Here is a 25,724-nt window from a genome sequence, read left to right as displayed (position 1 = left end):
TGCCTCTCGCCCCTTTCAGCGGGAGCAGCGACACGGGTGTCTCAGCCAACGTCTCCCTGGACTACTTCCTCAACATCAAGGCGGGCTTCAGCGACAACTGCGGCCTCCTGAGCGACCCGGCGAGCCCCCTGGCCCCGTGCTTCGCCGTCGTGGACCCGGTGCCCCACCACGCCGACTGCGTCTATGACCTCGTGCTCGCCAAGTTGAACGTGGCCGTCCTGTGCCAGGCAGTGCAGGGCTACGTGAGGGCCTGCAATGGCGAGGGCGTTGCCTTCGCGGCAAACTGGAGGAATGCTACCAAGTGCGGTAGGTGCCTCCGGGAGGGAAGGAAGGGGGGGAGGGGTTATGGATGTCATGGTGGCTAGGAGATGTTAACTTCCTTGCCTGGTATACAGGAGGTTGTTGGTTCGATCCTGGCCCTGATGCCTGCTGTTTATTTGGAGTTAGCATGTTTCTCTCCACGTGGTCGTGCGGATTTTTCCCTGGGTCCTCCAGACTTTCAATTCCATGCGTTTAAGAGTGTTTGACTGCCACTTCGTGACCGTCTTTGTTCGACGGCAAGCCACATTCTGAAGCCCTTAAGATGTAGCTTACTTGGCTTAGGCCTAAATAATCTGGCCCTGGGTAGGTACCGGGGTTGGGTTACCCCGGCGATAGGCGGGGGTCGTGGGGGGGGATGGTGGCAAGCGATTTGGGGAAATGTGACGATGCATCGCGGTACACCACCACCAACACTGAAACTTCTAACAAAACAACACTGGACACGTGCATACTGCTGCTTCTGCGAACACTTCCCACCCCTAAAGAGGGTGCTGTTTTGCCAATTGGGGGGGGGGGGCGGCCGTGACTATGGCTGGCTATGGGCATCGGGATGAATAGGCACGTCGACATTTTAATTTCTGACTTAAAACTTTCGTGTCTGCAGGCATTCATATTCTTGGTTCTTTCGGTAAAGTCACGTAGATAGAAAAAAAAGTAATACATAAAAAATTGCATAAAATACTAAAAAACTAATAAATGTAAAAGAATAAACGCAAAAAACCCACGACGTTTCGATTGCAACACAAGCGATCTTCATCAGGCGTGACTTTACCGAAAGAACCAAGAATATTTAAATTCACACCGCTGATTTTGGGGTAGACTGCCAGACAGAAAGACACCCAGGGAAACACCCGATGGCTGTGTTTTGAGGGTAGGATACTCTTCATCAGGTAAACCTGATGACAGACGCTTGTGTTGCGCCCGAAACGTCGTGATTTATTTTATTTTATACCTACGTAACTTTACCGAAAGAACCAAAGAGTGTGAATTCCTGCAGTCACGAAAGCTTCAAATCAAGATTGAGTGTAGGATAGTTTTTGTTTGGTTCATTATTCAAGAGTAATTATTGAAGGGTAGGGTGGGGTTAAGAGGCCTACGTGGGGGTTAAAGGACTTTTCGGTATTGGTACTAACAGGAAGTGATATCATCAGCCACCATGCCCAGATTGAAGTGCAGATTGGCGCCCCCCTGTGGAGGACACCTGCTGCTGGTCACTGCAACCAGGATTAGACAGTCTTTAAACTCCACGTAGGCCTCTTACCCGCTAATCGCCACTAAGTGATGGTGACGTTACCACGGCGCCTGTGCCAGACCAGGTACACGTTGAGGCCATGTGAAGTGTCGAAGGCTCGCTGACAGGAGGTCACAGGACAAACCCAGCTGCCATGGGTTGGCTGACTTAGATGACTGCTAGATGCACCAGCTCCTGTGCCAACTCGCTGCATCTCAGCTGCCTAGCGCTCCACTCGTTGTTGTGAGCGTCGCTCATCTGCCCTCAGTTTTTGTTGGAGGGCGACTGCCTCCAACTGACCGGTAGCATCCTCACAAACACACACACACACAGAGGTCCACATACAGTGATGCACACACACAGATACGTGAAGTGATAGGGTGAGGTGGGTGTAAGGTCAGGCCTATTTTGGGGTAAGAGCCTGGCTCTGTCCTGGTGCTAACAGGAAGTTATGTCATCAGCCACCATGGCCAGGTTAAGAAGCAGATTGGCACCCCCTCTGTGGAGGTCCCCCTGCCCCTGGTCACTACAAGTCAATAGACCAACCACGTGTTTGAGCAAAGAGGACTAGACAGGCTTTATTCTCCACATGGGCCTCTGAAACCCACCGTACTATCATTACTTATTTAATGAGCATTATTTATTCAGTGTAATCCAAAGCATGAACCTCTCCACAATCGACTTCCATCTCACACACTATCACCAATCACACACAAAAGACAAAGATCCCCGTGTAGCCTTTAACAGACTGTTGGGGCAAGTTCCGTTAGCAAGTAGCACCGATCAAGGCCAGCTCCAGTATGCAAAGGGGTGGGTGGCCAGCGCCAAGCCAAGCCTGGCCACCTTTATCTCCCTTGTGACGATGTTTACTACACACCACACCAGGTACTCATTTGAGGCCGAGTCGACCTAGTGGTGTTGGTGGCCGTGCACAGTGCCCCAACCGCTAAGCTGCAATTCCCCCATCACGCCATTCACCACTAAATGGCGGTCACGTCACCAGGGCACTTATGCCAGGCTAAGTGCACATTGAGGCCACGTGAAGTATCGAACGCCCTCTGGCAGGAGGTCACGGGGCAGACCCAGTAGATGCTATGGGTTGATTGACTGAGATGACTGGCCAATGCACCACATGTGCCCCCTGCTGTGCCAACTAAAATATCCACCCATCGCACACACAGCACATCCTAGTGGCACTCGCCCACTCTCCGTTCCGTCTGCCCCTTTGTGAGTGCGTCTTTTCCCTGACTCTTGTCCCCCGCACCCACCAACCCTCGTCACCGACCACCGCAGAGATCGATTGCGGAGCGAGCGCGGCCTTCAAGGACTGCGGTAACGCGTGCCCGGCCACGTGCTACGACCCCAGCGCCCCAGCGGACTGCGCTGACGCGTGCGGTGAGACCTGCGAGTGTCTTGACCCGGCCCACGTGTGGGACGGGGACGAGTGTGTCGCCCCGGCGCTGTGCGGTTGCAAGGACGACGACGGCAAGTACTACAAGGTGAGCGTGGCAAGTGCGGCGAGTTCCTGCCACCTCGGGTTGGGGGGATGTGGGACTGGGGTAACAAGGGAATGGTTGCCGTCTCCACACTCATGAAGACGCTGTAGAGAAAGCAAGAGACCTGTTCTTATGGAGAGAGAGAAAGAGGCGGTCGGTTTGTCGGCCTTTAAAAATTGGGAAGATCTTGATCTTGGACTTGAACAGGGGCAGGGAGTCGACAACACGGAATTCTGGATGGAAGGAATTCCTAGTGATGGGGGACAGCAGTGGAGAATGAGCAAACCTTGACCGAGGACTTAGACAGAAAGCCTTGGTTTCTGGAGCAGAGAGTGTATGGTGATGTTTTACACACCGCACCATGACTCATTTGAGACTGAGTCGACCTAGGGGAGGCCCAGGACCAGTCCAGATAATCGCCAATGGTGTTGGCCGTGAGCGGGAATCGAACTCGGCTGGCCAGATTCGTAGCGCAGCGTAGCGCTAACCGCTACACCACCGCTCCACCCCACTCACACACATACGTCCAATCCTCGTGTGGCCATCAGGTGAAGGAAATCTTCTGGAAGAAGGACTGCTCCGCTCAGTGCACGTGCGTGTCCTCGGGCAACATCCAGTGCCAGAAGAACCCTTGTGACCTGACCCTGAACTACTGCGGCGCCGGGCCCCAGGGAGACTATGGCTGCCAGCCCAGAATCTGTGAGTCACTGCAGCCACGGTCAGCCCGCAGCATACACATGGGTCACCGATGACCATGGTAATTCCGAGATACGTCAGTGACTACAGTCATAGTCACCCCAAGCTAAGTGAGTAACTACAGCCATAGTCATCCCAAGTTACGTGAATAACTACAGCCATAGCTACCCCAAGTTACGTGAATAACTACAGCCATAGCTACCCTAGGTTACATAACTACAACCATAGTCACCCCAAGTTACATGAGTAACTACAACCAAAATCACATCAAGTTACGTGAATAACTACAGCCATAGTTACCCCAGGTTACGTGAGTATCTACAGCCATAGTCACCCCAAGTTACATGAGTAACTACAGCCAAAGTCACCCCAAGTTACGTGAGTAACTACGGCCAAAGTCACCCCAAGTTACGTGAGTAACTACAGCCAAAGTCACCCCAAGATGCATTACGGACAGGTTTGTTCGTATCTCTGAAAGTCCGTAAGTCGAATGTTTATGAGAAGAGGAATCGCCGTCCGTATTCCCGTCTTTGACCATGAGCTCCGCGTTGTGTATCACCAGTGGAGTGCACCGCTTGGGGCGACCCCCACTACACGACGTTCGACGGACGCAAGTTCAACTTCCAGGGCACGTACACGTACGTGCTCACGCAGGTGAGACCCGTGGCCTGCGCATTCGTACCCGAAGGGTGTGCGTAAAATTAATGTGTTTACGTAAAGTCCTTCGCCTTTTTTTATTTTCTACTTTACAAGAGCCCGGTGAAAAGGCACGAAGCGTATCGAGCGAAGGAAGGGGTAACAGAACATTTCCGCGGGACGACCGAAGTCCAAACTCAGTGCTCCTGGGGGCCTCTGGGAAAGGGGAGGAGATTGGCACTCACTGCCCCACACATGTAAAAACGGCGAGTAGTGGGGACGTGAGGGAGGTTTTTTTCGGAGGAGGGCAAGTGCACCTCACAAAAGCTTCCGAACAAAGTAACCTACACCCGCCCAGTGAACCTGACGTAGGCCTCGGCAAGGTAAGGTAAAAGTTAAAAGGTAAAAACAACGAGCCTACCTTTACCCTACCTTTTACCCTTACCCCATACAAATTACCCGATTACAGGGTAATTACTGGGGTACTACTACACATAAAAAAGGTTTATAATGGTAAATGCTAGGTAGAGCGCTTTAATCATATAGAATATTCTCGATGATTCCAATTGTACACGCTTGTTGTCGTTGTCGTCGTTGTTGTATCCTCAAATCTTGTAACTCAAATTTAACCCACTTCCCAATGTGGTATCGACTGCAAACTTAGTATACTTATGTCATACTGATGACAATATATTCTCATAAAAAATATATATTTTAAACATAATTTTTATATGTTATTTTTCGCCTTGGGTCTCATTGTCCATGGTCAACTGATGTTGGCTGTAATTGGCCATGGTCCCTTACGTTGTGGCAAGCTTCGGGGCCGCTTCCTGGAGTCGTGGAGTTCTGCCATTACTCATACATTTTATAAAAGCGTGTTTTTAAAAAAGTTTTTTCCAATATTACTTATTAAATGGAGGCCACGGACTGCGCCACGGACTGTGCCACGGAGCTTTTAGCGGTAAACGAGGTACCGTATTTACCGGGTAATACTTCGCGCTACCTTTACCCTACCGGGTAATTCTTCCAAGCTACCTTTACCCTACGCTTTACCTTACTCCTTGGCATGTCGACACCTTTACCCTTTTACCCGGTAAAAATGGTAAATGACCTTACCTTGCCGAGGCATAACATGCCATCAGTATAAGCCGCGCGGAGCAGTGACTAACTCCCGTCTTAACGACTCCCCTTGGCCACCGGTAAGTACCCCGCTTTAACGCGTGGCGTTGGTTTTCACACCGCCGCCATGCATTTTCGCTATGCAAACGTGGGTTCATTTTCCGTTGGGCAAGGCTTATGTCACAGAACGCGCGCTCCGTTATAACACGTTAATGACCGCTCCGTTGCAACGTAGAGCGCTCCGCTCCGTTATAACAGAATTTCTGAGCGGTCGACGACGAACTAGTTTCTTGAGCTGCGCGGCTGGGCGGTATGGTGATGAAATCATACAGTAACATAAAATAATACGGTAACGCTGAGTGATACTTTAACACAGAGTGATACAGTAACGCAGAATAGTACTGTACACGGAATGATACAGTATGTATAGTAATACAGTACGTGGAATTATACAGTAACGCGGCGGCATACCCTCAGTTATTAGTCCCGCCATCTCACCGCACGGCGTGCTTCGTGGTACATCGTATCTCACATTACTTATGGGGAAATTGTTTTAGCTTCATTCGGCACTTTTTAGGAACGTATCTACTACCGCTATGACTAGCGTATTAAATGAGGACTTCCTGTATGTACGCATGGGAGCGGCAGCATAACGGTTAGTGCGCTGCGCTACAAACCCGGCAGACCCGAGGTTCGATTCCCGTTAGCGGCAAACAACACGACAGCAGCGCTTGCCCCAACAGTCAGCTTAAGGCTACGTGGGGGACGTTTGCCTTTGCAGCCGTGCTCGGGCGCCGACTGGAGCGTGAAGGTGAAGAACGAGAATCGTCCGGGCAACTGGGAGGTGGCGTATACGCGTGAGGTCATCGTCGACATCTACGGGTACCGGGTGATACTCGCTGCCGGCTCCAAAGTTTCCGTGAGTGCCGCGTGTCACTCTGACCCCAAACCCCCCTTCTGCTCCTGCCGTGTCTCCTCGTCGATGTCTCGCCCAGTGTGTCGTGTCTCCATCTGCTACTCATTGTCCCCTCAATCTCTAATCCCCCGTGGCCTCGTCTGCTCCTCAGGGTCTCTTCAATCTCGAAGTAATCCCTTCTGTGTCTTTGTCTGTTCATCAATGTATCCTCCTTCATCTCTCTATGTCTTCTCCAATGAATCTCGTTCTTTCCTCCATGTCTCCTCCTTCTCTATGTCTCCCCCACTGTATCTCCTGCTGTTCTCTGTTCTATTCATCCCTTTGCGGAGCTTCTCTTCTGCCCAGTTTTGTCATTCATGTAGCTTTTTTGTCCGTATGCTCTTTTTCCCCCTGTGTTTCCTGCTGGTGTTCTGTCTCCTACTCGTCACCTTATCCTCCTCTCTCTCTCTGTGTCTCCCCATTTGTAGGTTTCCTCTCCATGTCCCACCAACATTGCCTACTGTGCGATGCCTTCCCAAGAATTTAACCAACTCTTCCATGCGTGCCATTTTAACAGTGATTGTGATGTTTATATTCATAGTCAAAAAGCGCCCAACTCTCAATCAGATAAAACTGTGGGCTTAAACCTCAGTCGGGGTTTAGATCGTCGCATTGGCGTCCTTTCTACACGGTTGAATTAAAACGTGGCGCCACCACTACTTGTGAGGCCCACCGTTTTTTGCTCTGCGTTAACTATTTTCGTCCCGTCATGGGCAGGCAGAACTTACGCAATTAGCTTAGGGCTGCCAACAACTTGCAAACGGGGCGCCATGCCGTCGTTTACTCGAGCAGCGGAAAACCTCCCCTGACGAGTGAACGACGGGCGTAGTCCGATAGATCGCCCCCGCTGACACCCGTCGTCCAACCTCGCTTCGCCTTACCTCTCCCCTTGCAGCTGAATGGCGTGAGCCTGAACCTGCCATTCTACTACAACAGCAGCGGCCACGAGTTTTCAGTGACTCGCTCTGGCCACTACATGCGCGTGTCGGCCGACTTCGGCCTCGAGGCCCTCTACGACGGAATATACCGCGCGAGCGTCAAGCTGCCCACCATCTTTGTGGCGTCACTCTGCGGCCTCTGCGGCAACATGGACGGCTTCCCCGCTGATGACTTCACACGCCGGGATGGCTCGCAGACGCCCAGCGCCTCCGAATTTGGCAACAGCTGGAAGGTTGAAGAGCCGGGCATCATCGACACGTGAGCTACTGTGGTCTCACAGTCAGATCCTTTCCCCAAACGAATAAGCCTCGCTTGCCCAGCTTGGATAATGCCACACTTCGCGTGGTCTCGGCGTTTGCCGTATGCCTGTGTTGGGCCCGATGTTGAATGCACTAGGTCTGGGAATAGCGTTGCCAAGCTGTCCTTTTCCCCCATCCCCGCACCCCCCTCCCCTCAAGATTATCTTGTGTTTTTGAGGTGGCCGTCATTGGACACCTGCAGATCTTTCCAACCTGGCATTAAAAGTACACTTTTTTCTTGTCAGTTGCATAATCATGCACCACTCAAGACTGTGAATTCACGTGGAGTACTACCCTTGTTTGGCATTGTGAGATATGCTTCTGTTTTCCGTGATATATCCCAATTTTTGTGTTCTCAGTGTTGGCAACCTGGGACAATAACTTGCACTCAGCCAACTTATGGATGCATTCCCCTGAAGGGAATGGGAAGCCTATATTAGGCTGAATGCCAAATGTGTGAGACCTACGACAATGGCAGACCCAATGTCAAAATCTGAGGCAAAGTGGAAACCAGCAATAGGTCCAGCACCAAATTAATTAGGCTTATGACTACGCACAGTTTGTGCTAGTCCAAAAATACTCAGCATTAGGCCTAAGACAGTGCAGAGCCTATTATAGGCCTGAGAAAAATCGCAGTTTGTGCTGGCTATGTCTATTACCAAATGCATTATACTTTAGACGATGCAGAGCCTGCACTAGGTCAAGCCAAAGTTAAGTCAAATTCAAAACATTGCAAAAGCCTGCACTAGGCCTGAAATTGGATTCCAGAGTCACTCCCATTGCCCTCGCTGCCATGGGGCGTGAGGTGGCCATGTGTTGTGTTACGGCGTTTTCGCCGGTGACAGCCCTCTTACTTATTTATTTTTCTCTCTCTCTCTCCCTCCCGGTGGCTTTTGGGCCATGCAGAGGTTCCGACGACACCGGCAGAGCTGTGGTTCTTGATGCCAATGCCGTCATCCAGGCCCAGCAGAACGACTCTTGTGGGATCCTCAATGACGTTGCGGGCGTCTTCGGCTCATGCCTGGCGCTCGTCGAGTCCATGCCGTACATTGACAACTGCGTCTTTGACATGGTGCTGCTAAACTTTACTGATGATGTCCTCTGCAAGGCCCTGGAAGCCTACTTCGCGGCCTGTGTTAAGGCCGGGGCTCCCGTTGAAGCGTGGCGGAGTCCAGCCCTCTGCCGTGAGTGTTGGGCCGACATCTCGGCTCTCCATAATATTTACGACCGAAACAGGAGGATTTCTCCACAAATCCGGCTGTCGCCTGATGATGTTGGATGTTGTAATTACCGGCAAAACATCGTACTTGAATTGTAAATGTTGTGGGTTTACTCTCCAACACACCAGTGTGCTGTACTAGTAACGAATCGGCATGTTTTGTTTACTTGACAAACTTTACTAATTCGCTGTATCGGGTGGTGGCTGGTTTAACGACACATTTATAGTTACGTTATCGAACCCAAAACCTCTATTAATATTGGTCGTAAAAACCTACGTGTTAAAATCACTGCTCTCCCTTCGATACTCACCTGAGCCAGTGGTGTGAATTTTTTGCGTGATATAAATGCATTACAAATGCACATCGTCCAAAGATTAGCGAAATGGCTGGCTCATGCCGCTGCTAACAGAAGGGACTGAACTAACGGAAACTCTAAAAATCCCCATCTAGAGGTGTTTTTTATGTCTGCTTGCCAGGTCTCACTCCGAATCAGATGAGTGCCTTTATTTCGTTAAAAGCTATGTATCGCTGTGTGGAAGCTACCTGGCCTGTCGCTCCATACGAAGTTGTGGGTTCTTGGACACAGTTATACCATCCCACATCTATGCTTGCAAAGCCTGGACCCCTTTAAAGGAACATCTGTACCGGTTGGAAATATTTAGGCTGGCTTAGCACGGTTGGCTCCGCATTGTGCGAAAGAAGTTCAACACACACACATACATCCTGGGATTATCCAGACTCGATTTTGTGAGGGTCTCACAGATCCTTGAAAAATACGGATACAGTGACTCAGTGAGCTCCTCCAGCAGGCAAAGCTGCGTTACCTGGGTCATGTAGTCTGCATGCCCGGCCACTACATGCCCAAGCAGATTCTGTTTGGCATGGGCTGGAGAAGAGATGGGACCATGCGGTGCAGGAGGATGTGAAGCTGGGTCTACTTGCCGATGACCGGTAGGAGCTAGCAGAAGGCTCAAGAAGGACGCTAATGGGCAATTGGAGGCAGTCGCCCTCAAATCACGGAGGGCAAAGAAGCAAAATATTTGTGCTCATTTTCAATCTCAGCCATTCACTCGCTCACTAACTCACCCATCTATCAGATCACCCATTCACCCACCCATTCGTGCATTTACTCGCTTACTCATTCACCCACTCAGTCACTCACTCACCAACAGCCTTTTGAGGATGCATGCATGCCACCTCTGAACGCGTCTTCATTGCTTTCTCTCATACACCTACCTACCCATTCACACACCCATCCATTCACACACCCACTCACCCACCCACCCACTCAGCCATTCACCCACCCACCCAGTCACCCACTCGCTCACTCTATAACGCACTCAGTCACTCACCAACAGCCTGTTGAAGCTGCACGACTCCACCTCTGCGCGCGTCTTCATCTGCTTTCTCTCATTCATCCACCCACTCACCCACCCACTCACCCACCCACTCACTCACCCACGCATCCACCCATTCACCCACTCACTCACCCAACCACACCTCTGCTCGCGTCTTCATCTGCTTTCTCTCATTCATCCACCCATTGACCCACCCACACACCTACCCACTCACTCACCCACGCATCCACCCATTCACTCACCCACTGACTCACCCACCACGCATCCACCCACTCACTCACCCATTGACTCACCCACGCATCCACCCACTCACTCACCCATTGACTCACCCACTCACCCACACACTCACCCATTCACCCGCTCACTCACCCAATCACACCTCTGCGCATCTTTCTCTCACTCGTCCACCCACTCACCCACTCACCCGTTCACTCACCCAACCATTCCTCTGCCGCCCACAGCTGCCCCGCAGTGCCCCGCCAACAGCCACTACTCGTACTGCGCTCCACCGTGCCCCGTGTCGTGCGTGGACGGCGCCGTCGAGGGCCAGTGCCAGGGAGACTGCGTTGAGGGCTGCGTCTGCGACATCGGCTATGTCCTGGAGGACGACGCCTGCGTGCTGGCCGACCAGTGCGGCTGCGTCTACAAGAACAAGTACTACAAGGTGATGCACTGCCTACTGCGGGTTGTTGTAACCATGAGGTCACCTGGCACACGTTGACTCACACACTGCAGCCTGTACTACCACAAGGTGGTGCACTGCCTACTGCGGGTTGTTGTAACCATGAGGTCACCTGGCACACGTTGACTCAGACACAGGAGGATGTTCCATAACTGTGTCGTTAGAACCCGCCACCACCCGACACAGCCAATTAGTGAGGGTTGTCACGTAAACTGAATGTGCTCAATTCCTCACTAGTGCAGCACACCAGTTGTGTGTTGGAGAGCCAAGCCACAACGTTTCTCCAGTAATTACAACCAGCTTCAACTAGATTTGAAGCTTTCGTGACTGCAGGAATCCATACTCTTTGGTTATTTCGGTAAAGTCACGTAGGTAGAAAATAAAATGAATCACGACGTTTCGGGCGTTTGTGTTGCGCCCAAAACGTCGTGATTTATTTAATTTTACACCTACGTGACTTTACCGAAAGAACCAAAGCGCAAATCAGCGCAACCAAGTGGCTGATGTCTTCCATCGTCATCATTGTGTGGAAATTGACAGATGGAGGTGGTCAGCCGGTGTGGGCCCCCCTCTCCCCTCCCCCCCTGCCCCCCTCTACCCCCCCCCCCCCCCCATCGCTTCACCGGTGTCCTTCCTCGGTGGCAGGTGGGAGAGTCGTTCATCTCAGACGACTGCACGAGCTCGTGCCTGTGTGACGCGGGGGGCATCGACTGCCAGGCGTTCGCCTGCCCCGAGTTCTACGTCTGCGCCGTGCTGGAGGGGGGCAGGGCCGGCTGCGACGCAATCGTGGGTGAGATGATAATGACGATGATGATGACGATGATGATGACGATGATGCCAACTCATGATAACCTCCTGCACACCAGGCGAGGTAGTTAACATCTCATAGCCACCGTGATGATGATGAGAGACGCAAACTCCAAATATACAGCAGCAGGCATCGTCAGGGTCTGGGATCGAACCCACGACCTCCTGCACACCAGGCGAGGGAGTTAACATCTCCTAGCCACAGTGACGCCCCATCAAAACTGGTCCTGGGCCTCCCCTAGGCATACCAGGCGAGGTGGTTAATATCTCGTCTTGAGCGGTAATCCAACTCGTTGTAAGAGCCATAAGACAGGTAGTGAGTGTATTATTTCTGGAAATACATTTCATGTACAAACCGTCATACATTTGTTGACAGACTGGTTGTATTTGATTTGGAATATTCCAACTGTTTAGAAGCCTCCCTGTGGTAAGACGCTCCGTTCGTTGAACCCATGACGTCACTTCCGGTTTTTACAGTATAAATGGGGGGCTATGAGAAGAGCCGGGTGGGGAGTGAGTGGATAGTCTCATACCGTGCGACAGGGTGATACAGTACGTGAACAGGCGAAGATATAACTTTAGAAAACGCTCGTTTTTGTGCAACTAAGAAATAAAGAAACACTTTGAGTTAAGACACCTCAAACACGCGTCAGACTTATTGCTCCCACAAGTTAAGGCGTAGCTTATTTTCTGGTACAAGAAAGCTGCGCCTACACTCGGGTCGCCGGGTTCGTAGCACAACGAGCGAACTGCTACACCGCCGCTCCCCACTCTCCTCTTACCACCACCGCTACCACTACCACCACCACCGACCACCGCTACCACCACCACCACTACCGCTACCACCACTACCGCTACAACCACCACCGCTGCTACCACCACCACTACAACCACCACCGCTACCACCGCTACCATTACCAAGAAGACAAAGATCACCTGGAGAGCCTTAATAGACTATTGGGGCAAGTGCTGTTAGCCAGCTCCTATGAAGGCCAGAATGGCACACAAGGGGATGGGTGACCAACACCCAGCAAGGGCCGCCTTTGTCTCCCCAGTGCCAATGCTTTTACACATCGCACTGAGTCGACCAAGGGGACGCCCAGGTACCGGTTCAGATCATCATCGCCGGTGATGACCGTGAGCGGGAATCGAACTCGGCACGCCGGGCTCCTAGCGCAGTTTAGCGCTAACCTTCCCACCCCGATCCATCATCCTCTCCACCGCCACCCCCCCCCCCAGGTCACTGCCACGCATCGGGCGACCCGCACTACACCACCTTCGACGGCAAGTACTTTGACTTCATGGGCACGTGCACCTACATACTGGCGGCACCGAGACCCAGCTACTCGGGCTCTCACCCGGCAGCGTGGCACGTGCTGGTGCAGAACGAACACCGGTACGGCTCCACGGCCGTGGCGTACACGCGAACCGTTGAGGTGCAGATCGACCACGACGTCAACGTCAAGCTGCTGTTCGGTGGCGACGTCCTGGTGAGTTGGAGATGGGGGGGTGGGGACCAAGTAAGGTAGCACAAACGGGAGGCGGGTAGGGAAAACGTCGGGCACGGGCGTTGTAGATCGGTGATGCGTGTACACGTGTGTTTGCGCGTGCATGTGTTGAACTTCACCTGTGAGAGGGGCTGCCATTCTTCCACTAGGGTGGTGGGTGTACATTCGGGACCCCGATTAAACCCACGGTGGCCTGGTCTCAGCGAGACGATGAAAGTTGGCAGCAAGAATTTAATCATAGCTTGCAGCTGGGGATGCCGAGGGGAAATGGGTGAGTTTTTGGACTGTGGCTCATGCAGCTGCAATGGCTGCTTTGGGGACACGGTCAAAACCTCCCCAGAGACCCTGGCTGATGGAGGACATGTTCAGGCTGGCTGAGAAAAAGCGACAGGCCCACTCTCATCGTCTACAGCATCCCACGTCAGAGAATGAGGAGGCTTACTGCAGCCATCGCTCGGAGGTTCAAAGAGCCGTGCGGCACTGTAAGGATGGGTAGTGGTCGCAGGTTGCTGAGGAGATGGAGTCTGCCTCAGTAGCCTGCGATCACTCTTTAACACCATCTAAAAAGTAACTTGCAGCGCCACACCTATTACCATCATTAGCGGAAAGAATGGTGATCCAATCTCCAACCCCCAGGAACAGGTTTTCAGATTTGCTGAGCATTTCTGTGAGATCTTGTAGGAGGGAGAATCCCTCAGCATGGAAAACATCATGGGGCAAAGTGGGGATGAACCTGCTCGGGCTGCAATGCCTCAAATATTGGAAGTAGTCACCCCCTGTGCGTGGATGGCTGAGGTGCCATCTGATAACGAAGCACAGAAGGCGATCCAGAGTCAGAGACCAGGCAAAGCACTGGGCAGACATAATCTCCCAAGCGAAATGCTGAGGGAGGGTGGTATTTGTGCGCAGACTGCCCTGTATGACATGATAATAAAATTCTGGACCTCTGGATGGGTTCTCAGGATTGGAAGGGTGCCCTGGTGGTTCCCCTCTTTAAGAAGGGGGACTGCACATACTGTAACAACTACAGGGGCCTCTCACTCCTCAGTGTGCAGGTCCATGAGCCGATAGCCTCCCCTTCAACCTACATCATTATCATCATCAGCTGCACCAGCCCATAGCCTTGTCTGCACCTATAACATCATCAGCAGCAGCAGCAGGTCCCCCAGCCCATAGCCTCGCCTCCACCGACGTAGATGGAGGTCAATGTGGGTGGAGGAAATCAGTTGGCAGAGGGCAACCAGAGGGAGGATTCTAGGATACGGACGAGACCAGGAGATGGAGGAGACGAGGGTTGTGTGATGTTCAGGGGACCGACCAGGTCATGGAGAATGGAAGAAGGTGAGAACCAGTAGTATTATAACAGTGGTCAGCTACGGCCAAATAATTTGTCCTGCCATGTTTCAAATCCGACTTGTGGTCGCGAAAGCGATCAGAAATGTCTTTTCGTTTCCCCGATATAACAATCCCCACAGGTGCCCGAAACGTTGTGATTTTATTTAGTTGTTTTTCATTTATTTTATATTTTACCTACGTGACTTTACCGAAAAACCAAAGAGTATAGAGGATGATGAGAAAGAGAGAGAGAGAAGCAGACTCCGAATACATAGCAGCTGGCGTCGTCAGGGTTGGGATCGCACCCGCAACCTCCTGCGTACCAGGCGAGGCATTTAAAATCTCACGTGTGCAACCAGGTGAACGACGAGAGTGTGAGCCTCCCCGTGGGCCTGCCCAACGGCACGGTGGTGAGGGCCGGCAACTTCGCGGTGCTCTCCTTCCCGGCGGCGGGGCTCACCGTCAAGTACGACGGCTACAGCTACGTGGACCTGCGCCTCCAGGCGTACTACGCGCGCAACCTCAGCGGCCTCTGCGGCGACTTCAATGGCGACCCGGGCGACGACTTCGTGGGGTCCGATGGGGAGCTGCACGCCACCGCCTACACCTTCGGCAGCTCCTGGCAGTACCCGGTCGCCAGCAACATCTCGGCGTGAGTCGTCTCCGCCGCTTGACCCCAACATGAACACATACCCCTACCACGTGACTCTAACATGAGCACATACCCCTACACCTTGACTCTTAACATAAACACATGCCCCTACACCTTCTCCAGGAACGCCTCTTGAGCGCTAAGCGAGGTCTGCCTGTACCTATGTATATATATATACACATATCTAGTATATATAAAATACACTCTGCCCCACCATGGTGCTGTGATCGAACAAAGAGCGATGAGAAAGAGAGAGCAGAAACTTCGCACCGGATTTATTTGGGGGGGGGGGGTGGCGGGGACGGGCAGGTGGTGACGGCATCCCCCATGCCTCTCTCTCTCTCTTCCCGTGGCAGCTGCGGCAGCGACTACGGTCGCGTCGTGGATCCCGACGAGCGCAGCAAGGAGAAGGCATCCCTCCTCTGCGCGCCCCTCAAGAGCGCCGCCTCCCCGCTTGCTGCCTGCTTCCAGGCGGTGCCGCCGGCCCCCTACCACGGGAACTGCGTCTACGACCTGGCAATGACAGCGCTCAGCAACGAGCTGCGCTGCTCACACCTGCAGGGGTACTTTGACGCGTGCCTGGGCAGCGGAGTCCGGCCCGGAGAGTGGAGGGATGCCCTCGGCTGCTGTGAGTTTCTTTTGCTTCCTTCCGATATTATCGTCATCCTCGTCGGTAGCGGCGATCACTCGCGGTCAATCATGGAATGTCACGTCGAAATGTATATAGGGACAAATGCTCTGAAGGCGTGTTTTTAAAGGTAGAGGGAAAAAAGCGGAGGACCAGGAGAAAAGTCCACGCAGCCACGGGGAGAGAGACACGCAAACTCCATATATACAGGCATCAGGGTTGGGATCCAACCCATGACCTCCTCGGCATCAGACTATTTATTCGTGCTGCTGGAGGAATCCGATGAGCTATAAAGCTCTTGTTCACAGATGTCCAGTCAGGCGGGTAAGAACGTAGCAACAACAAACAATACAAAAACATGATGGAAATGCATGATTTCAAAAAAGGTAAGCAAATCACCCAAACACATATATATTAAACTAAACCATCCCCATCCTATCAGACAAAGCCCCACTGTGGCATTAACTTATTTTTCAACAGCGACCTGGCCACAAATGATAGCTCAACAAAGTGGCCTATCATTTGGACATTTATAGAAGCAAAATTAATCTAAATAGTCTAAACGCGTGTTTCTGTAACAGGCGAGGTGTTTAACATCTCCTTGCCACCGTGGCGCCCAGGGAGCCACATACTATGCCTCCTTTCCTGGTTTAAGTTCTAAGTTCTAAATGACCGATTGATCCAACAACTTCAATCTCCTTCTCCCCACCTACACCCGCACCCCACCCCGGCGCCCTCTGCTCCCCGACAGCGCTGAGCTGCCCGGCAAACAGCGCGTACAAGGCGTGTGCATCGCCGTGCCCAAGCGCGTGCGGCTTCTCCAACTTTGCGTGCCCCAAGAATCAGCCGTGCGTCGAGGCGTGCGAGTGCAGCCCAGGCTTCTTCCTGCACGACGGCGCCTGCGTGGACGCGGCCAACTGCGGCTGCACCATGGACGGCATCTACCATCCCGTGAGGCCTAGTCTGCTTCATCTGTGCCCAGATCTTAATCTACCATCCTGCGAGGCCTAGTCTGCTTCATCTGTGCCCAGAGCCTAATCGACCATCCCGTGAGGCCTAGTCTGCTTCATCTATGCCCAGAGCCTAATCTACCATCTCGTGAGGCCTAGCCTGCCTCATCTGTGCCCAGATCCTAATCTACCATCCCTTGAGGCCTAGTCTGCTTCATCTGTGCCCAGATCTTAATCTACCATCCCGTGAGGCCTAGTCTACTTCATCTGTGCCCAGAGGCTAATCTACCATCCCTTGAGGCCTAGTATGCATCATTTGTGCCCAGATCTTAATCTACCATCCCGTAAGGCCTAGTTTGCTTCATCTGTGCCAAGAGCCTAATCTACCATCCCTTGAGGCCTAGTCTGCTTCATCTGTGCCCAGAGCCTAATCTGCCATCCCTTGAGGCCTCGTCTGCTTCATTTGTGCCCAGATCCTAATCTACCATCCTGCGAGGCCTAGTCTGCTTCATCTGTGCCCAGAGCCTAATCGACCATCCCGTGAGGCCTAGTCTGCTTCATCTATGCCCAGAGCCTAATCTACCATCTCGTGAGGCCTAGCCTGCCTCATCTGTGCCCAGATCCTAATCTACCATCCCTTGAGGCCTAGTCTGCTTCATCTGTGCCCAGATCTTAATCTACCATCCCGTGAGGCCTAGTCTACTTCATCTGTGCCCAGAGGCTAATCTACCATCCCTTGAGGCCTAGTATGCATCATTTGTGCCCAGATCTTAATCTACCATCCCGTGAGGCCTAGTTTGCTTCATCTGTGCCAAGAGCCTAATCTACCATCCCTTGAGGCTTAGTCTGCTTTATCTGTGCCCAGAGCCTAATCTACCATCCCATGAGGCCTAGTCTGCTTTATCTGTGCCCAGATCCTAATCTACCATCCCGTGAGGCCTAGTCTGCTTCATCGGTGCCCAGAGCCTAATCTACCATCCCTTGAGGCCTAGTCTGCTTCAACTGTGCCAGAGCTTAATTCTTCTACCACGAGATGAGGTCTAGTTTACTGCATCTGTGTCCCTTGAGGCCTTTACTACTCTGGCATCTTCTCCTCTGCTCTGATCTTAAATAAATTCTGAAAGACCCCAAATTATGTTTTCTATCCTTTCAGCCCCCTCCTACAACCCCACAGTCATGCTTCCGCCACTAATTTATAATTTTGCAAGTGCCATCGACCGCTGAGTAGGTGTACAGGATTCTCTCGTTATTCGGAAAGGATAAGTTACGAAGATGCTCATGAAGAGCAAATTTCGCGGATAATGATATTGGCCTATGAAAACCTATCTATTAATACATTACCTTTAAATACGTGGAAATTATCATGACACAAACAGAATGTATTATAATCCACATAAAGTAAATAAAAATGAACATTAAAGTATTAAATAACGGTTTGTAAATGAACTCACCTTTATCTCGTCAATACTGTATTCCTAAATCCCGAGTCCTAGACCCTGAGTGGTGGAACGTCGTGGGCAAAATGAATGTGGTTTGTGTGTGTGTGTGCTTATCCTGTGGGGAGCAGTTGTGTACACGACACTACCCAGCGGCATCGAGTTAAATTCCCGCTCACGGCTATCAATGCTGATGACGATAATCTGAACTGATCCTGGGCCAACCCTAGGTCGACTTGGCCTCAAATGAGTACCTGGTGTAGCGGTGTGTAAAAACATTGCCACTGGGGAGACAAAGGCGGACGGGCGTGATGTTGGCCTCCCACCCACTCGTGTGCCACAGTCGGCCTTCGTAGGTGCTGCTGCTCGCTAGCAGCACTTGCCCCAATGGTCTGTTAAGGCTACATGGGGGATCTTTGTCCATTTGTTCTGTGGTGCAGGTGGGCGAGGAGTGGTGGTCGTGGGACTGCTCGCACCACTACACCTGCTACTCGCAGTACAACGTTTCGGACGACCTCGGTGGGTGCTTGGACAACGAAGTCTGCTTCCTCAAGGACGGAATGCTGGGATGTCACCCCGGTGGGTCCGCACACACACATACGGCAAACAATAACACACCGTTTCGGACACCGAGAATCTCTAACTGTCACAGCCTCACGTCGGTTTCTTTGCTGTCACCCCCTCGCTGTGGAATGCACTCTGACTTTTAAGAAACATCTAAAGGCCTCAGGCATTGGCACCTGATTGGCTCACCAGTGACGACATCACATTTATCCCTCCATTTAAGACCGAAACAGAATTTCTCCACAAATCTGTCTGTCGCTTGATGATGCTCGTAATTACTGGCAAAACGCCATGGTACTCGACGCAAATGAAGACGACGAAGAGGGCAACGCTAATGAAGATGACAACGGTGACGACGACATTAATGAAGACATTGATGGTAACGCTAAGACAACGGTGACGCTAATGAAGACGACGACCGTGACGGCGACGACCGATGACGGCTGACGATCCGTTGCTCTCTCCCATTTCAGCCGAGCTGGAACTGTCGTGCCAGGATGAGCGGATGTCGGCCCGCATCCCCAAGGTGCTGGTGGGCAAGCACAACGCGAGCGAATTCGCGCTCAACGACGGCTCGCTCCCGGGCTGCTCGCCGCTCGACGATGGCCAGTTTATCGTCTTCGACATTGCCATCGTGGATTGCGGCGCCGTGTGCCAGGTGCGATGCATGTGGTAGTGTAGTGGAATGTATAGCCGCGTAGTGTATAGTAGTGTAGTGTATTGTAGTGTATAGTAGTGTAGTTTATAGTAGTAGTGTAGCATATAGTAGTGTAGTGTATAGTAGTGTCATCTATAGTGGTGTAGTATATAGTAGTGTAGTGTCTCGTAGTGTAGTGTATAGTAGTGTAGTATATAGTATTGCACTGTATAGTATTGTAGTATATAGTAGTGTAGTGTATAGTAGTGTATTATAGTGTAGAGTATTGTATAGTAGTGTAGTATATAGTAGTGTATAGTATTGTATAGTAGCGTAGTGTATTGTAGTTGTCGTGTATAATAGTGTATAGTAGTGTCGTGTATAGTAGTGTATAATTGTGTAGTGTATAATATGGTAGTGTAATGTATAGTAGTGTAGGGTATAACAGTGTAGTGTATAATATAGTATTGGTGTGTATAGTAGTGTATAGTAGAGTATTGTATTGTAGTGTATAGTAGTGTAGTGTATAGTAGAGTATTGTATTGTAGTGTATAGTAGTGTAGTGTATAGTAGTTTAGTGTATAGTAGTGTAGTGTATAGTAGAGTATTGTATTATAGTGTATAGTAGTGTAGTGCATAGTAGTGTATAGTGTATAGTAATGTAGTGTATAGTAGTGTAGTGTACAGTAGAGTATTGTATTGTAGTGTATAGTAGTGTAGTGTATAGTAGAGTATTGTATTGTAGTGTATAGTAGTGTAGTGTATAGTAAGTAACTCGTCTCGCTACCGTCACCCCCCCCCCCCCCCTTCCTAGGAGACGGATTCGCAGATGATCTTCTCTCAGACGCTCACCCTCAAGTCGGCCAACAGGAGCCTGCCCATCATCCGCAACTTCAAAGATGTCCAGGTCCCGCTCACGTACGTGTTGCCCCCCCCCCTCGCTCTTACCCCCCTCGACTATGTATTACATCATCCATAAATGACGTCACACACCTAGGGCGGAGGGGGGGGGTCAGACATTTGTGACGATGTGTGACGAGGGGGTGGGGGTGTTTGAGAAATGTGACATCACATCAAAATGCGCTACTTTAAATAAATATAGAATTATTATAATACTAATTGTTATAACACTCTTACAACATCAGAGCGTAGCGCCACATTAAATACGCACTACAATGACAATAGTTTAAAGTTATTTGAAGCATGTTTTATTTTCAAAATGGAAATATGGTTTTGCGGGGGGGGGGGGCAGAGCTTTGTGACGTCATATTTCAGGGGGGGGGGGTCTGACTTTTTGTGACGCCGTGTGACGAGGCGGGGGGTCAAAAATCGTCCAAAATCGCGTGACGTCATTTATGGACGGCCCCTAAAGCGAATGCATAACCTCGACCTCTGCTCAGAGTGACCACCTCCACTCTCCCCCCCGCCATTGAGACCACCTCACTGCTCCGGCCATGTTGACAGGCGATGGACATGCCCTAGTCTATTTGCTCATTCAACGCCTCGCTTGCTTCTCATCATCTTATTCTTCGTATTCTTCTTCATCGTCGTATGGGGGGGGGGGAGTGGAAGCGGCTGCAGTTTGATTGTCGATGTTCGCCATCCATACGACGGCTTCACGCGGCGAGGCAGAGTGAGTGGTCGCGATGCCGCTGCTGCCAGATACGTACATACGGGAACTCCCGCCATCTCTCTTTCTCTCTGAACATCCTGACTATCAACTCTCATCTCCACCTCATCTCCACAATCTCTCTCTGTGAACATCCTCATCTCTTATGTCCACAATCTCTTTCTGACCATCTTGAATCTCATCTCCATCTCAACGATCTCTCATCTCATCTCCATGATCTCTGTCTGACCATCTTGAATCTCATCTCCATCTCAACGATCTCTCTCTGTGAACACCCTCATCTCTCATCTCATCTCCATGATCTCTGTCTGACCATCTTGAATCTCACCTCCTCGAACGTCTCTGTGAACATCCTTATCTCTCATCTCCATCTCATCTCCACGATCTCTCTCACCATCTCTCCTCGTCTCTTTCTCTCTCTCTCTCTCTGTGAACATCCTGACTCTCGTTTCTCATCTTAATCTGATCTCCACTGTCTCTCTCTTTCTCTCTCTCTGTGAACATCCTCATGTCTCATCTCCATCGCATCCCCACGATCTCTGCCACCGTCTCACATCGTCTCTTGCTCTCCAGGTGTAAGTACGACAAACGCCGCAGCCTGGCGGTGAACTTCGTGCCGGACACGGGCAGCATCTTCGTGACGGAGACGGGCTTTGGTGACTTTGTCTTCAACATCGAGCTGTACCACTCCGAGCGCTTCGCGCTGCCGTACAAGAAGAACGACTACCCCGTGCACTTCAAGGAGAACGAGATCGTCTTCGTGCAGCTCGCCGTCAAGTCCAACCTGAGCGTGTCGCTCTTCACTGAGAACTGCTTCGCAACCCCCAGCGGGGACCCCCAGGACCCCATCCGATACGACCTCGTCAAGAACGGGTACGCGAACGGAGACCACTGACACCGCCCGTGGAATAGCATTGTGCATGGAGTAACATTACACGTAGACCCACATTGCCCGTAGACTAACATTTCCCATAGACTAACATTGCCTGTAGACTAACATTTCCGATAGACTTACATTGCCCGTAGACTAACATTACCTGTAGACTAACATTGACCATATACTAACATTGCCCATAGACTAACATTGCCCATAGACTAACATTACCCATAGACGAACATTGCACGTAGACTAACATTGCCCATAGACTAACATTGCCCGTTGACTAACATTGTCAATAGACTAACATTGCTCGTAGACTAACATTGCCCATAGACTAATATTGCCCATAGACTAACATTACCCATAGACTAACATTGCCCGTAGACTTGCTCTCCAGTCGATGTGGGTGAACAGTGCAACCGAACTCCATCCCGAGCTCGACTCAAGCACCTCGGCAGAACGAGCAATAGAAGTTTAACACGTCGTAGGCTTTCGCGACCACTATGATCCACAATACAGGTTTTGTTGGGTTAGATCGCGTAAATATATTAATGTTGTGTCGTTAACCCCACCACCACCCGACACATACAATTAGTAAGGTTTGTCACGTAAACAGAAGATGGCCAATTCGTTACTCGTACAGCACACCAGTTGTGTGTACGACGTTTTGCCAGTAATTACAAGTAGCTTCATCAGGCAACATGTCGTACTAAGATTGTAAATGTTGTGGATTAGCTCTCCAACACACAACCGGTGTAATACTACACTATACACTACACTGTATACTACACACTACGCTACACACTACACTGTTGTGGATTTTCTCTCCAACACACAACCGATGTAGTACTACACTATACACTACACTACACACTACGCTACACACTGCACTGTTGTGGATTTGCTCTCCAACACACAAACGGTGTAGTACTCCACTTTACACTACACTATACACTACACTATGCACTACACTATACACTAGCGCTGTACTAGTAACGAATTGGCCACCTTCTGTTTACATGACAAACCCCTTACTAATTGGCTGTGCCGGGTGGTGGCGGGTTTAACGACACAACATTTACATAATATGAGATCTCTTTTACCAGTGGCAAAATATAGTAGTAGGTTTTTACCCTTTTAAACTGGTACAAAACTGACACCTTTATTCAAGGCATCATGTTTGCAATGACCACAACACAAGTAGTCAAAAAAGCAAACAAAAAGAAGCAACTCTGATAATGATAATAATATGCACTGTCCTTGAAGTTGATTGGTCCACACCCGAGACGGCTTTCTTTAGAGCCTAGTCCCCATTGGTGTTGGACCAGATGACACCAGAAGGCGTACAACTCAAACACAGTGCAATATCAGAGTATTGAGAGATATTGCACTGTGTTTGAGTTGTACGCCTTCTGGTGTCATCTGGTCCAACACCAATGGGGACTAGGCTCTAAAGAAAGCTGTCTCGGGTGTGGACCAATCAACTTCAAGGACAGTGCATATTATTATCATTATCAGAGTTGCTTTTTTTGTTTGCTTTTTTGACTACTTGTGTTGTGGTCATTGCAAACATGATGCCTTGAATAAAGGTGTCAGTTTTGTACCAATTTAAAATGGTAAAAACCTACTACAACATTTACATATTTACGGGATCTAACCCAACAAAAGCTGTATAATGGATAACAAAGGAATGGCCCACCGCGGGTCACGTGACCTCGTCGAGAATTCCTTCCTCCGCTGGAATCTGACGACGTTTCCACGCCCCGGACTCGTGCCGTCAGTCGCACAATGACCGTCAAACTATTGGCGAACTATTTGAACAAGTTTAGTTTTTTTTCTTTAGCAGGCGTAAGCCCTTTCAACCCCTGCCGCCACTGAGCTATGTAGAAGCTCTCTTTCAGAAGCCACCTTACCTGGCTATCACAAATTATAGCCGCTCAATCAAATTGCTGATACTAACAACATCAACATCATCATCAATTGGAGATGTATAGCGGTAGCCGAATACTCTCCCAAAGCGTGACCACGGGGAGAGAGAGAGAGAAAAAAAACAAGCAAACACCAAATCTACAGCAGCAGCAGCAGGCATCGTCAGGGTCGGGATCGAACCCCCGACCTCCTGCATACCAGCAGAGGTAATTAACATCTCCTAGCCACCGTGATGATGATGAGAGCGAGACGCAGACTCCAAATATACAGCAGCAGCAGGTGTCGTCAGGGGTCTGGATCGAACCCACGTGACAACTTTCACCCCTACCCTATCCCTCCCCTACCCCCCCCCCCCAAACAGCTGTGTGCTGGACCCAACGTGGAAGAGCTACAGCAGCTTCCTCAAGAAGAACCAGTTCAGCTTCACCGCTTTCGCCTTCGTCGGGGAGTTCAAGCAGGTGGGCGCAAGAGATGGGACGACCCCGTGGTGGTTGGGAGTGTGGGGGGGAGAGTAGTGGGGGAAAGCGGTGCACCGAGCCTAGCACAAGCGCCGTGTCGCAAGGCTAGAGGGGGAGCGGTGGCGCAGCAGTTAGCGGTCGGCGGGCATCTGCTGCACTGCACTTCGAGGCCGGCTGAGACGTGAGTTTGATGATTTGAACCGGGGCCTGGTTCCTCCCCCCGAGGTCAACTCGGCCTCAAAACAATGAGTGCCCGCTTGCTGCGATGCGTAGCAAGAAATCAGCTGCCGGGAGGGAGAGACCACGGCGACCCGGGCGGCCGGGGTTTTGGTGCCGTTCCGGACCCAGTGGCGGCCTTCGTAGACTCCTAACAGCACTTGCCACCACACAGTCTGTTCTGGCTGTTGCGTGTGGGCAGTTGGGGGGTGGGGTGCTGATTCGTGTTTAACGGGGGGGGGGGGGACTGTATGGTGGCTTAGCAGAGGTCTAGCAAACCCGAATGGGATTCGCCGCCATGGCTGAACTTCCCTAGGTTGACTTCAGACCTTACGTGGCCGCCTGGAGCTCTTCACCCCCATGCACCCCCCCCCCGCCACACTCCCCTCCCCAGGTGTCCCTGCACTGCAACGTCACTGACCCACGTGTCCCCCCCACTGCAACGTCACTGACCCACGTGTCCCCCCCACTCCTCCCCCCCAGGTCTTCCTGCACTGTGATGTGCTGGTGTGCAAGGCGGGCCAGGCGGGCACGCGCTGCCAGCAGGGCTGTGTGAACAGCGCCCGTCGCAGGAGGAGCGCTGGCGCCATGGGCGAGATCGTCGAGTCGGCGGTGCACACCGTGTCCCGCGGGCCGCTCATCATCGGGGAATCAAACCGCTCCTCCGGTAATCACGGCGGCGGCGGCAGTAGCGGTGGCCTCCTGCCGGCGGGCGTTCGACACTTCACGTGGCCTCAACATCACCGCCACCCAGTGGCGAATGGCGGTTGTTGTTGGCGATGATGGTGGTGGTGGTGATGACAGTGGTGACGATTATTATCTGAACCGGTCCTGCACCTCCCCTAGGTCGACTCAGCCTCAAATGAGTTACTGGGGGGACGAAGGTGGCCGGGCATGGTGCTGGCCACCCACCGCCTCTTGTACCACATTGTCGGCCTTTATAGTTGCTCTCTAACAGCACTTGCCCCAATGGTCTGTTCAGGCTATGCGGGGGATCGTTGTTTGTTTTTTGGTGATGATAATGATGATAGTGGCTGATGATGGTGATGATGACGGTGGTGGTCAAGACACGATGGAAACACCCAACTAAGATTGTGCCACGGGGATAGGCAATTACGACGCCTTCTGGCCAAATCCCATTT

The 25,724-nt window shown here is 51.4% G+C and overlaps 1 protein-coding gene across 1 annotated transcript in view; it reads left to right on the top strand.

Annotated features, from left to right (window-relative positions):
- LOC133359828 (IgGFc-binding protein-like) overlaps nucleotides 1-25,724 on the top strand; it is a 92,871-nt gene that overhangs the window by 18,770 nt on the left and 48,377 nt on the right. Inside the window, exons 14-32 of the mRNA XM_061578368.1 lie at nucleotides 20-306; nucleotides 2,846-3,051; nucleotides 3,597-3,747; nucleotides 4,307-4,398; nucleotides 6,281-6,418; nucleotides 7,350-7,651; nucleotides 8,599-8,876; nucleotides 10,732-10,934; nucleotides 11,598-11,742; nucleotides 12,999-13,249; nucleotides 14,962-15,254; nucleotides 15,611-15,882; nucleotides 16,634-16,833; nucleotides 18,709-18,847; nucleotides 19,306-19,490; nucleotides 20,284-20,387; nucleotides 21,673-21,972; nucleotides 24,270-24,366; nucleotides 25,066-25,249. Coding sequence (XP_061434352.1) covers nucleotides 20-306; nucleotides 2,846-3,051; nucleotides 3,597-3,747; nucleotides 4,307-4,398; nucleotides 6,281-6,418; nucleotides 7,350-7,651; nucleotides 8,599-8,876; nucleotides 10,732-10,934; nucleotides 11,598-11,742; nucleotides 12,999-13,249; nucleotides 14,962-15,254; nucleotides 15,611-15,882; nucleotides 16,634-16,833; nucleotides 18,709-18,847; nucleotides 19,306-19,490; nucleotides 20,284-20,387; nucleotides 21,673-21,972; nucleotides 24,270-24,366; nucleotides 25,066-25,249 — 3,827 coding nt within the window. The remainder of the gene's footprint in view (nucleotides 1-19; nucleotides 307-2,845; nucleotides 3,052-3,596; nucleotides 3,748-4,306; nucleotides 4,399-6,280; nucleotides 6,419-7,349; nucleotides 7,652-8,598; nucleotides 8,877-10,731; nucleotides 10,935-11,597; nucleotides 11,743-12,998; nucleotides 13,250-14,961; nucleotides 15,255-15,610; nucleotides 15,883-16,633; nucleotides 16,834-18,708; nucleotides 18,848-19,305; nucleotides 19,491-20,283; nucleotides 20,388-21,672; nucleotides 21,973-24,269; nucleotides 24,367-25,065; nucleotides 25,250-25,724) is intronic.

Source organism: Lethenteron reissneri, chromosome 66, assembly GCF_015708825.2.
Source record: "Lethenteron reissneri isolate LAM-NWPU_2019-01 chromosome 66, ASM1570882v1, whole genome shotgun sequence".
In the NCBI taxonomy this organism is placed as follows: domain Eukaryota; kingdom Metazoa; phylum Chordata; class Hyperoartia; order Petromyzontiformes; family Petromyzontidae; genus Lethenteron; species Lethenteron reissneri.
The sequence above is the reverse complement of the archived record's forward strand: the minus strand, read 5'-3'. Positions and strand labels throughout refer to the sequence as shown.